At 29.1% G+C, this 14,217-nt stretch overlaps 2 protein-coding genes across 2 annotated transcripts; one reads left to right on the top strand and one right to left on the bottom strand.

The window, feature by feature from the left end:
• Window positions 1–156: 156 nt before the first annotated feature.
• On the bottom strand, window positions 157–12,146 carry LOC145117610 (uncharacterized). Its single transcript, XM_079053904.1, has 3 exons — window positions 11,542–12,146; window positions 9,543–9,885; window positions 157–376 (listed from the first exon to the last, which is right to left on the bottom strand). The coding sequence occupies exons 1-3, from the start codon at window positions 12,003–12,005 to the stop codon at window positions 161–163; spliced, it is 1,023 nt and encodes a 340-aa protein (XP_078910030.1). The 5' UTR covers window positions 12,006–12,146; the 3' UTR covers window positions 157–160.
• A 1,458-nt stretch (window positions 12,147–13,604) lies between these two features.
• LOC145113830 (uncharacterized) lies at window positions 13,605–14,213 on the top strand. Its single transcript, XM_079049880.1, has one exon. It carries the CDS (start codon window positions 13,605–13,607, stop codon window positions 14,211–14,213), a length of 609 nt encoding a protein of 202 aa, XP_078906006.1.
• The last annotated feature ends 4 nt before the right edge of the window (window positions 14,214–14,217 follow it).

The following is a 14,217-nucleotide window of genomic DNA, read 5'->3' on the forward strand; positions in this document are numbered from 1 at the left end:
GTATAATTATCCATGCATTATGATATACTATATATATATATATATATATATATATATATATATATATATATATATATAGAGAGAGAGAGAGAGAGAGAGAGAGATGTTGCAGTAGAAAGAAAATGTCCAAAAATAGAAATATTTTAGTTTGTGCATAAATCTAAGAAAGTAAAAAGGAAAGTAAACAATATAGCATAGAAAGAGCTAGTAGAAAGAGGATCTGATCCGTTATAGAAAAGGTGTTGATCCTATCAACCGCATGATTAAGGATGGAAGGTGAACACTTGAGCTCTATGGAGTATGCTCCATCTGCTTGTATTTCTGGCTCTATATTTATCTCCCCGAATGAACCTTTAAACTCTCCACAGCTCCATTCCTTAATCACCATAATTTTTGGTATTAAAATACTTACAAAAACCATAAACCATAAAAACTTATCCACCAAAATAAAATAATTATTAACAATTTATAAAATTACACCATATGCACTACTTTCACCCATTATGATATACAAGTTATAATTATAACCACCTTATGATTATGTAAAATAAACATTATTGTGTCGAAATGATTCACAAATTGAAGTTAACTATTATACTAAAAATATATAACAATGATGACTACTATGATTGATGGGATCCATAGGCTTTTTTTTACCATGATCATCGGAATATTACAAGTTTTGATGCGAATTTATAGTACTCGTTTACGCAACAAACCTATTTGGGGTTTAAACACAGATTAAGAGATACTAGAACACATGTGAAGACATAAAATTAACAAATCCCAACAACTAAGCCTCTAAATATGTTTGTATGATCATTTTTTATTTGGTTAATGTCATAAATTGGTAGTGAATTAGTTAGTTGATTTCATGGGAAGGGGGGAGGAATAGAAGGAAAGTATAACATTTTTCCTTCCAAATCTATCGCCTAAAAATGAGATGAGTGGGAAGGAAAGTTCCTTTCCGTCATTCTCCCCCCCCCCCCCTCTCATGAAAACGGGTTGTTAGATGTAGCGTACTATTATTTTACGACCAAAAAGGGTTTTTGATTAGATTTTTTTTGAAAAGTGAGGCAAAAAAGTTTTTAGTTATACGTAAAAGGTCTCCCAAAGTTTTTAGGTAGTATCTTTTAGTTATAGAAATATTTTGGACGACTCTCTCACTAATGTAGGTATATTTATGAGTGAGTTCTTGACTTGTAAAAGGAATTCTTCTAAACTAAAAATAAGATCCTTATATATATATATATATATATATATATATATATATATATATATATATATATATATATATATATCATTTTCAATATGTTTTTTTCTGATGTTGAATCATATTGCCTAAAAGATAGAATGCTTTGACACTTTAATAGCAAACAAGAGTGGCTTTTGTAACCCTTAAAGATAGTTTCAGATGTAAATTTTATATCCAATAGGTTTTCAAAAACAATGTTTGTGACTATGTGGTATTCGGCTATGGTGTTGGAGCAAGAGATTTTAGCTTGTTGTTTGGACGCCCATGATAAGGGTAGGCTTTGATTTGCAATAGTCATCTCGACACATTCCAAAATTCCCATCGTGTACTTCTTGTGAGAGAGAAAATGACCATGATCATGGTGAATAATAGTATATCCTAAAAAATAATTGAAGGGGCCTAAATTATGTTAGTTTATTCATTACATGTATACGAAATTTCAATAAATTAATAAAGAGAGATTATGCTAAATATAGTAAAACCCGAAGGAAGATAAATAATTCTTAAATCTTTGGAGCCATGTTTGTGGAGTTTGTTCGGGCCTATATACAGATTTTTTGAGTAAACAAACATCATTTAGATATGATGGGTGGCAAAAACCCCATTAGTGTGTACATATAAACGGTTTCAATTAAGTTGGTATGTTGGAACAGATTTTTACATCTATTTTGATGGATGAGACATGATAATTAAGTGGAAATATTAAGAACATAATGATTGTGACAAGTTTTAAAACTAGACTAAAAGTTGTCACAATAATTTATAATTTGTTAACCATGGGCATCACCAACTAGTCTAGCTTTGTATCGTTTAAAAAAGTTGTCTAAGTCAAACTTATGTTAGAAAATCCGTCTTACATGGCATTCTTCCAATTTGGATAAGAAAGTATTAATGTAGGATCGCATGATACTAGAGAAGGAGTGGTAATTGTGTCAATATTAAAGAGTTTTTTTTTTTGGTTTTGAGATGTCATGTATGCTCCTTGTAGTCATGGTTCGATAAAGATAAGTCAACTGTGGTGGAGGGTTGGATTTTCGTGTTTATGGAGATAACATAGATGGAAAATATGTCATCACATGGGGTGAGAACACTCCTCATTAAGAGTGGATAAATGATTCTTATATCGAGCAAGATATGGAAAAGGATAGGTGGTGATAATGTTGTATCAATGGTAGGTAAGGAGTAAGAAAAGCATGTGTTAGATCATTTTTTTTGGGAGGGGGCGGGAGGGGAGGAACATAGGGGAGGTGATTTTAAGGACTAGATTTTGGTTATTTTATTTTATTTTATTGTACAACTTCAGGTCATAGATAAAAGTAAGGGATGATATTGGTGATTATAGAGTCACAGGATATTTTTAATAATTGGAATTTATATGCATGCGAAATGGGATCTTCTATCATAAAATGTAAGTTAGATGATGTTGAGTACATAATTGTATTAGTATATAATGATCATGAAGATATTTGTACTGCAAGTGCAGTGGTAATCAGTTTGGTCAACTTAGGGTTGACTATGGTCATCATGAGGTTGATTTTGGTCAGTTTTGTCAACATGCACCTGATCTTCAACAACTTAATAAGTGAGCTCAAGTTGCTGACAATGTCAATTGTCCATCAACATGACATCCACAATACTATTCTCAACCGTTTAGGAACCACTTAAAATTGTTACGTGTCATTGTTATCCATGGTATGGTTATTATGGGTTATATACTTATTTACAAGCCCACTTGATATTGCCCAATATAGTCATACATTTTAGGGTAATTATTCTAATATTTAGAGCTTAATTTGTATAATTAAAGATATAAGATACTTAAAATGCTTTGTATTCATAAACATAGGAAAATTCATGGCTTGGAGCAAAAGGAAGAATCTGGAGCTGAAAAAGACTAAAAATGAAAAAAAAAACGATGAAAAATACTTAGGATGCGCTGCCCCTTCAGAAAATCAAAATTTTTTGAAAAAGATTTTGGCATCGAAAAAATTGCGACCGGATAAGGTTTAGTGTCGCGAACCTTTATCCTTAGCGTCGTGAAATTACACCGACCTAAAACACTATAAATATGTGTTTTTACAACCCCAATCTAGTGTGCAACCCATGGAGACTTCTCCCAAAAGGTCAGAAGGTATTCTAATCGTCCAGAAATCCTTGTGGGTCGATTTTGAAGATGTCGATGCAACTTGGAGAGAAGATTTGAAGAATCGAAGCGATAAGCGTTAGAATATCGAGTCGGTTTGCTTAATAATCATGTTTAGTAGATCATTTCTAATGTTTTTCTATTTTTGTTTATCGATTATAGGGTAAAATCCTAACGTTTTCACTATATTAGATGTAACTTAAAGATTTGGTGTGATTCTATTGTATGAATATTGGGTTTTATTTAATATATTATGTTTGATCAAAATCCTAATGTGTTAAAGTTTTGATTTTTATTACTTATTGTTAAAGTTAGTAGAACTTAGACTATCAATGTAGTTTCATTAGCTTGTTTCATAGTTGTATTATGACCATTAAATAATTATGACTAGTGTTTTGACCAAAACCTAGGGTTAGGTAGTAAATCATGAACTTTAATGTGTAAGAAAGCGTTTGTGAACAACTTATGCTAATAATCGACTCTCATGATCATTGAAGTTAATTCGTAGATCAAGTCCCTCATAATACGAACTTAATTATAATTGCTTAGATAGATAGCTAATTGCATGAACAATGTGTTAATTGTCTTTATAATTATACAATCTAGTTAATCGGATCAAAATAACTAATACATTAGAAATCGGTAAATGTTAACTACTACTCATTGAACTCAATTAGAATCCACTATATTTGAAGGTCAAGTCGAAATTTATGAGAAAAAGTCTTTAGATCTTTTGTTTCCAAATAAATTCTTTAGTTTTGTAAGTTTTAATTAAGTTTAATAAACCCCCCATTTTATTGTTTATAGTTTAATTAGCATTTAAATATATTTGAATTGAATTTTCATTCTCCATGTGATCGATACCCTTACTTATCAAAGTTATATTATACTCGATCAGGTTTACTGGTTGTTAGTGTGTTATTATGTAGTTAACTTAAATTAGGGTTTATAAATTTAAAACCTGATAAAATATCCTCCCCTTATTATTCTAAAAAATGAATAAGTTTATTCTTCTATTGACAAGTGTCATAATATTAGAAATCTTCATCCTCCCTAATAAATAAAGAACTTTTTTGCCACATGGCATGCTCTCCTTCAATTTGACAAATGTCAATTTGTGGTAATTTTAAATTAATTTTTTTTCCACATGTCATTTTATGGGTTTTCCTATTTTATTAAATTCCATATAATATTTTAATGTAATAATTGAAATAAATATAGTAATAAATGGATATCAATTTCATTAATGAACTTACCTTCTAATTTCAAAGTTTTTAAATTAAAGTTTATTAGTTTCTTTTGTTTATTTATTTAAATTATTTGTTTAAATTTAAAAGATAAAAAATATGTCAATTTTAATAATTTATTATTTTTTTTTCTTATAAATTCAAAGTTCTCAATTATTTAGACCTTCATATTTAACTTTTTTTTTAAATTAACTCATTTAATACATGAGTCTCACAACCAGTTAATACTATATACCATCTATCATGCCACATGTCAACCTATTAATTCTCCATTTCAAATTTTAAATATTAAATTTTCCACTCTAATTACATTAAATTAATAATTGACTATTAATTTCAAATTTCAAATTTTAAATTTCACACTATAATTACATTAAACTAATAACATTAGAATAAAAACAATCAGTCTCATTCCTCTCTCTCTCTATGTCTCTCTTTCTCTATCTTTATATATATATATATATATATATATATATATATATATATATATATATATATATATCCTCCCTAATAAATAAAGAATTTTTTGGCAATTGAGATGCTCTCCTTCAATTTGACAAATGTCAATTTGTGGTAATTTTTAATTAATTTTTTTTCCACATGTCATTTTATGGGTTTTCATATTTTATTAAATTCCATATAATATTTTAATGTTATAATTGCAATAAATATAGTAATGAATTGATATCAATTTCATTAATGAGCTTACCTTCTAATTTCAAAATTTTTAAATTAAAGTTTATTGGTTTCTTTTGTTTATTTATTTAAATTATTTGTTTAAATTTAAAAGATAAAAAACATTTCAATTTTAATAATTCATTAGTTTTCTTATTTTCTTATAAATTCAAAATTCTCAATTATTTAGACCTTCATATTTTTTTTTAAATTAACTCATGTAATAAATGAGTCTCACAACTAATATATATATATATATATATATATATATATATATATATATATATATATATATATATTAGGTCAGAAACCCATGGAAACCACAGATTTATAAGATAGTCAATGAAAGTACATTGTTAAAATAAGAAAATTTTAAAAACTCAATACTAAACTCTACTAAAGTATGATTGTCAATATAGGATAACATTATATTTTAATAAATGAGTCCTGAATTATTCATAATTTTATTTTGTTTTTTATTTTTTTAATAGAAAATGGTTAAGATGACTGTAAGATAATATGATCTAAATAAAAAAAAAGTTATTATCTTTATATCAAAGGAAAAAAAAATATGCATCCTATAGATCTAAAGAATAATTAGTTACTTCAATAGTTTTTTTGTATGATTTGCATAGAATTATGTCTTCCAAATGTAGCAAGAGATCAATACATCAAGAACTTAAGTTGTAATTTTAGAGTTAGAGCACCCACACCGGTGCCATGTTAAGGTCTTGCAAATGGTAGACAGTCCATCATTATTCATCCATTTTTAGAAAGAGAAACCAGTGGGCCACTATAAAAGTATTTGCAAGCCTTTCATATATAGCAAAATGAAGTCCTAAGTGACATTAAATTATTGTTCAGTGGCATTGCAAATTTTACTTGAAAGACCCGATGTAGATGATCTTAGTGGCTCAAAATATGTAAACTTTTTTTTGCTCAAGGTGAACAACATTTGAGATACAAAAAGAAACACAAATTTATATTTATTTATAAAAGATAAAGTGTATAAAAGGTAATGATTAATGATTTCAAAATTTAAATCATAATTTTGGCTTTTAAAATTCAAAATATGTAATATGATCTAAAAAAAATTATATTTTGATGAAAGGAAAAAAAGTATATACATCCTATAGATCTAAAAAATAATTAATTATTTCAAGGATTGTTTTGTATGGTTTACATAGAATTATGTCTTCCACATGCAGCAAGAGATCAATATTTTAAGGACTTAAGTTATAACTTTGAGGTTAATGGCTGAAAATATGTGAACTTTTTTTTACTCAAGGTGGACGACATTTGAGATACAAAAAGAACGACAATATTATATTTATTTATAAGAGATAAAGTATATAAAAGGTAATGATTAATGATTTCTTGCTTTTAAAATTCAAAATATGAATATTAATATTTATATTTTTTTATGTATTAAATGTCAATGAATTTCTAAAAATGTCGCATGACATCATTAGAATCATACTTTGGAAAGATGGTATTTGGCACTTAGTGTTTTACATTTATTAGAATATATATATATATATATATATATATATATATATATATATATATATATATATATATATATATATATTTGGATATTTCAAATAAAAACTGTAAAGGGTCCTACTAATTGGACCCCAATTTTCTTAGAGGACCCCTCATTAATGATTTTTTAGTTATAAATTTCCGTGCATTTATAATATCAATAGCTTGTATGATTACTAAAAGTTAATTTTTTTTTTGAAACTCGTACCTATCATTTAATTCCTATAAACTTTTTATTTATTATTTATTATATTCTTTTATAATCAAATAATAATACAAGATGTCAACGTTTTCTATATATTTTAATATTTTCTATATTTTAATATTTATATAAACCAAAAAATAAAAATAAAATGATATTAAATATTTAAATGAAAACTAAGTATTATTATTATTATATCGTATTTGAAGTCACATATTATAATGCTTTCATATAAAAATGATTTTAATAAATTGCACTAAAAAACCGAAAAAAAATTAAATTTTTTTTTAAAATATTTTATTTTATATATTTGAAAAAAAATAAATATATTTTTATTTTAATACTTTTTTATAAAAATGATATTCTTTTTTTCTATAAACAAATCTTTATATTGAACCCTTTTATTATGTAATGATTAGTTTTATTTAAAGTAAAATATTAAATAATCATGAGGGTCTAATATTATGTAATGATAATTAATAAAAAGATAATTATTTTGTAATGATTAGCTTATTTTAGGAAAAAAATTAAAATAATTATTAAGGGTCTTTTAAGAAAATAAAAAAGGTCCAAATAGCTAGACTCAACTGTAACTGTCAACTGTAACTGTAAATAGTATGAAATGCTAGGCGTGGTGAAGACTTTGAGGACCTTAGCGTAGGTTACTTTTCATAGTCTAAGTACATGAAGCTACTCTAGTGGGTTATCATGCATTAAGTTTTGAGATAAAAAAGACATATGATCTAATTATAAACTCTACATATTTCTTCCCTTATTTAAGTGGTAATTTTAGGTGCATTTAATTCCATTATTTATATTTTTTCCTTGTGATTTATATTAGGTTCATAATATTTTAAAAGGTTAACTGTTTTTTCGACTATTTAGTTTATATTGAGTTTTAAGTTAAATGCTTTGATTAGAATTAGAATTAGGTATTAATATGTTTACCAAATATTAGTCTTTGTAGTGTATTATTGAACGTTCATATCATCTTTACCTATTTCAATTCTATAATTTATACTTAATTTGAAAACAAAATACAGTTGGGATAGCTGACCGTGGAAGATTAATATAGTTGTCACTCGAGGCTCACATGTGATCAATGTAAAGGGACTTATTAGGATACCAAAAGGCTAATGCAATGAGGTGTAAGCTCGAATTGAGCCAACTCCTAAGGGAACCAATTCCCATTCTAATTTGGAAGAAGAATACGACAAATGCAACCCATTAGACACTCATCCCTGGGGCCCTTATGTACAACTTTTCTTAGATGGGTAAGACAAAGGAATGGAGACAAAAAACCTTCGAGGTGAGCATGTAGACTTTGATAATCGTTTTAAGAGACCAAACTCATAACAAATTTTGTAATCTTTTCAAGTCATTAATGGCAATGATTAATTCATGGTTAGTAAGATTAAGAATGAAGCTAAACAATTATCAAGGTAGATTCTTTTTCGAAGTACGAAGGATAATGCACGAAATACCAACGAGATTTCGTAATCTCTTCAAGTCATAGTGATAGCTACTTGTACATACAATAGGATCTTTTTCACCGGCCAATTGTGGGCCATTAATGGGTTTCTTTGTTAGTTATAATTTGGAAGGATAATTGGGCCAGTATTTAAGGATATTTTTGGATTTTGGTTATATTTGTGTTATGAAATTTAAAAGTAATTTTTAGAGTAGAGGTTTAATTTTTCTTTTGGGTTTTCTTTATGTCTATTTTATTATCAATTATTTTTTATTTCCTTTTCTTATTAAAGAGCATCTTTTTTTAAACGACAAACTAATCTACTCCTAACTATCACCTCCTATGTCTCAAGCGAAACTTGAACCCATGACCCCTCAAAATGAAAACTACTCTATACCGCTAGACCAAAGACTTTTGGTTTATTATTAAAGAGCATTTAGTTAAATAATTTGTTGTGGATTAAAATAACTTCTTTTAATAATATCAAATAACCATTATAATTTAAAAATTACTCCAATTGGATAATATATAATACTCCTATATCTTCAATAGCAATCATTTAAGTAGTGGAATCAAACTCTTATTATTACTTGATATAATCTAAAGGTGAAAGATTCTATTTTACACATTTTTACAAGCGTTTAGATTATCAAAATTTGATCGATAACAATAATCTATGTAGGACTTTGCTTCTTGAAATCAGTTTTGTTCCATCTTCTGAAAAATCGTTTAGGGGGGGTGTTTGGGATTACTTATTTAAAATGAGCTTATGTTTTCTAGTGTAAATGTGCATATCAACTTATGTGGTAAGAAAACATAATAAATTGATAAAATATTAAAATAACTACACAAAGCTATGGTTGGTATGCACATTAACGTCATTAAAAAGAAAAGCGAGCATATGATGTTTTTTAGGTTAAACCAGTGGTAAAAAATGGTTTTTAGTTATAATAAGCACTTTCAAAAACTAAACAGAAAAAACGTATACAAAGTTGAAAAATTACCTGTAGTTGTTCTCCAAAGGTGAAGATAATAGTGTCGGGGCTAGTTCTAAATGACAATGGGCCTTCACTGGTTAAGAGGCAAAATTCACCTTGCTCGGTTGGGATATGAAGGCCTAAAGCAAACGAACATGATTCTGTTTTCCCATCAGCAGCTGCACGCGGAGTGTGGGAAGATCGTGGGGTATGAGGTTGAAGAGCCGAGTTATTATGCTTGAACAATGTCATTCTTGTTTCATTTTCCTTGATTTTCTTTCGAGAATGTTTGCTTCCATAGCTTCCTACAATCGTGGCAGCAGCATCTGCAATTACTTCAAGTTTACTTGCAATATTGTCCATCTTTTGGCTGCAAATGGATTATATAACAAAACTTAATGTACATACATTCATTCAAAATAGTTCGTTAGTAGTTCAATATCTCTTACATCTTTTTGTAATAATCAAAACTAATCTTATATATCAAAATCAAATTAAAATCCGATTATGGTTTTCTTAAATGATGGGCAAAAGGTGCACCAAGGAACATAGCACCTAGTATGTGTGCGTGGGACGCATCAATTAGATATTTCATATTTGGGTGGTGTTTCTTTTTAATTTAATGTAGTTAATGCTTAAAATCTTAATGTGAACAAAGTGTTTAACTTAGAAAATTTATGTTTTAACGTTAAATGATGATTTTATATAGAGAAATTAAATTATCTCATATATTTTATGCCTACAATTATTCCTACGTACCCACTAAAATTATAACAAATAATCATTCAATTTTATTTTATTTGATATATTCATAATATAGTCTTAATGAGTTAGTTAAAAAAATATGGAATGATGATATTTGTCATAATTTTATTGGGTAGGAACATTTGTAGGCATAAAAAATAGAAAAAAATTTAATTTTTCTTTTATATTTATTTTTCTAATTACCCTTTTTTACCATGAAACAAATTAGGTTTCCCTTGTAGATATATCTCTTTTTTTTTTCTTAACATTGACCTCCCTAAAAAATCAATTTAAAAAACAAACACATAAATTATAATTTTGACAACCAAGTTCAACCGGACAGAGGTACCAGGTTATATACCCATATGAATAAAGGTTGGGGTTCTACTCCTAGTTAGAGCACATATGGGGGATTTTTCCCAGAGCGGTAGTTGAGATCGGACCCTAGTTAATGCGTGAAGTCCCACAAAGGGAAATTGGGTGCAAAGATTGGGGGCGGTTATTCTCCTTGGAAAGGTTTTGATCTCAAGTCTCTGTGACTAGGTGTCATGATGGCACGAAAATATTCCGTTGCACCACTGTCGTTCTAAAAAAAATAATTTCGTACACATTGTATTTGACATTGAACCATAAAAAATAGTAATCACAGAAACCATTGGTGCCGTATCATAAAGGATCGTATACTTGTTCTTTTTGGTTATTGTTTTATAGTTCTTCAATTTTTATATAGACCAAAATTGAATTTTACTTGTTTATACTTTAAACCTTTAATTTTTTTAATTAGATCATCATTTGACAAATTAGTTTGATCAAAATGGATAGTACTTTGTATAAATTATGTTTAAAATACTTTCGTTTAATTTTGTGAATTTTTATCAAATTTAATATGCATAATACTATCATAAGTAGTTTAGATTCAGTGTTAATTAAGTAAAATATTAACAACACTTTGTCTATATAGATAATTATTCATTCACTTCCAAACTTAATGCCGTTCAAAAAATAAAATAAAAAAACTTCCAAACTTACCCTCTAATATTATTATTTTTTGTGATTAGCACCGTAATAATTAAAAATAACATTGGCTTATATTTGACAACCAAAACATTTTCATGAAATCCATTTTAGAAAATACGTTTTTTTTATGAAAAGATTGCCATTTGAATTATATACTTACCCCTAATATTATTATTTTTTGTGATTAGCACCATAATATTTATATAAATTATGCGTATGAAAAATGAGATATTGAAATTATACAAAAATACAAACAAAATGTTACCTAAACTTGCGAAATCTCTCCTCTCGCGCAACGTCTCGCCTACGTTCGGCAGCAGCAATGGCGGATCGAGACCATTGAAATTCCTCTCGATCTCCATCGCGACTCCACCGGTCAGCCAACAATCCAAAGCAGAATTCCGCCTCTGTGAATGCTTGTTGTAGCTCCTCCGTTGAGATCCCATGCCCACTAATCCGAAAAACACCATACTTTTTTGCAGATCTCATCATCTCACTAATGGAATTCCTATCCTTGTTTTTAATCAAACGGTATTCAACATCTGCAATGACAGATCTGTTGACATAATCCGGAAGATTCAGATCTGGCATGTGTTTCATCTTGTCAACATAATTGCTGAAAGCTGGATCACTGCGATTGCCTCTGGCACTGAGTGGCGTCGGAGAAGGAGGTGGTGCTGGTGATGATGATGAGGATGACAGACGATTCTTAGTGCGGGCGAGAGCCATGGCAGGATGTTTTGTTACGTCCAATGTGCGATCAAATGGAAGAGAAAGAGAAAGAGATGCAAGTAAAGAGCTTTTTATACTATTTGCATGCCACGTTTTGTGGGATTGAAGTGGCTTGCATGCGATACACACATCTTATTGAATGCGTCGTCAACATGTATTTTTCAAATGCTTCTTAGCATATACTAGTTATTGGGAAAAATGAACATCACAATGTAATGCTTAAAATTCGCACATCTTATAATTTTTCATGGATAATATATATGCTGTCCTATATTTGGCTTACCAATGTCATAGTTATCCGAGCTTGTCGTTCTAAAAGTTGAACTTTGTTTCATGGTATATTGACATGTCATGTAAGAGAGAACCTAAAATTCTGGATCAATGTTAAAAATATATGTTAGTGTACAAACTTAACATTCATTGTTTTGCAAGGTTTAAAAAGTAAATTAATTTATTGTTGATTTTGTTATTTATTGAGTTTTGGGTAGTTTGTGTATTGTGGATGATTCTTGTGGGTTGCAATGTATTTTCTTCTTGTTTGAGTTCGGGTTGACACGCGGGTTGAAGAGATCCATTTATCCGGGTACTTAAAGGATTAGATGATGGTTGCAGGTGTATCCGTCGATTCATTTTCTCTTTAAACTATGTTAGACTTCTTCTCTCTCATTCTCTCTTCCGATATAGAACTAGGGTTTCTTATTTCATTGTTGTTCTTGGTTCTTCTTATAGATTAGGTTGAGTGAAATACAGATAGTAGATTAGGGTTATTGTAGTGAGGTTTTTTTGTGTAAGTACGATTAAAACCATCTATTTGTTTGTCTTCAAATGATATAATAGATGATGATGTTGGGAAAATTTGTTTGTGTGTTTTTTAAGATGGTATCAGAGTAGTGAGGCTTCGATCTTGGTTTCCGACGATCATCGACATCTCGTTTAAGGTACTTCTTCTCTGTTCGTATTTTTTAGTTCAAATCTTTTGTTTTCTGTTGATTCAATTCCTTTAGATCTTCATAGCTGGTTATCTTAGAGATCTCTGTTAGATTCTCTAGTTGTTGAACCTATCTGTGAAACGTCTAGGGTTTGATTGTTTTTTACGATCAAGTTTTTCGATCGTAAAAGATCTCTGTTGTTTTTTATTCTTTAAGATCTTGGTACTGCGAGTTTCTGTGTATTCTTGCAGATTTGTCGTCAAGTGGAGATCCTTGTTTGACTGGTTGTCTACGAGTGGAGATCCTTGGTTAAAGAACTTCATCATACAAGATCGACTAATCTTGTATTCTAAAATAACTCTCCTGAGAACGGATTTCATCACTGTTAACTCTTGTAGGGAATGCAGTAACAAGAGTCGATATGTTTTCTTTTCCTCTCGATTGCTTTGTGAGCTTTCTTGTTCCCTTTTTCCTCTGTTCTAGCTGTAGATTTTGGGAGTTTCTGGTTGTCTTGTGTATTCCAGTTACTATATTGTTGATTATTTTTTTGTGACTCTATGTTTCTTGTCTTGGGCCCCAACATATTGTGGTGACCATCTGGACTTATATGAATCAGAATTGTATGTGCTTTCTGTGGTTTTTTTGTTAGTTTCTTTTTTTGTGCATCATGACTGGATCTGCACCTAGTTCTGAATCTGGTAGTGGTTCTAAGACTGAGTCTGTGAACTACGATGACACTTTGTTCTTTCATCCTTCAGATAATACTATTACTACAATAGTGCACTTTAAACTAACTGGGACCGAAAATTTCCGTGTTTGGCGTAGTTCTTTGACTAGAAGTCTTAAGGCTAGCAATAAGTTAGGGTTTGTTGAAGGTAAAGTTACTAAGGATTCCAATGATGAACTTCAGTATTTGAAGTGGGAGCGTGCCAATGCAGTCATTTTTTCCTGGATCCTTGGTTCTTTGTCAGAGTCTATTTACTCTGGTCATGCATATTCTAAATCTGCTAAAGAAATTTGGGATGAACTGTTTGAAACTTACAATAAAGCAGATGGATCTATTATTTTTAATGTTCATCAACATATTAATTCTCTTAGTCAAAATGGGTCTTCATTGTCTGAATATTTTAATAAACTTGATACTCTCTGGAAGGAATTTGATGGTCTTACAAATCTTGTTGAATGTACTTGTGAGGCTGCTGCTAAGTATAATGATCATTCTAAGCTAATGAAGTTAATGCAGTTTTTAAGTGGTCTTGATGACTCTTTTAATTAAGTGA

Source organism: Lactuca virosa, chromosome 5 (assembly GCF_052849685.1).
Source record: "Lactuca virosa cultivar CGN04683 chromosome 5, Lactuca_virosa_CGN04683_v6, whole genome shotgun sequence".
NCBI classification, from domain to species: domain Eukaryota; kingdom Viridiplantae; phylum Streptophyta; class Magnoliopsida; order Asterales; family Asteraceae; genus Lactuca; species Lactuca virosa.

Bases quoted from the DNA above. Each gene is read 5' to 3' on its own strand.
- LOC145117610 (XM_079053904.1), bottom strand. From the start codon at position 12,005: ATGGCTCTCGCCCGCACTAAGAATCGTCTGTCATCCTCATCATCATCA. The intron at 9,886-11,541 runs GTAACATTTTGT...ATCCATTTGCAG, and splicing joins GAGAGATTTCGCAAGTTTAG to CCAAAAGATGGACAATATTG. The intron at 377-9,542 runs GTAATTTTTCAA...ATGGTGATTAAG, and splicing joins CCTTTGGAGAACAACTACAG to GAATGGAGCTGTGGAGAGTT.
- LOC145113830 (XM_079049880.1), top strand. From the start codon at position 13,605: ATGACTGGATCTGCACCTAGTTCTGAATCTGGTAGTGGTTCTAAGACT.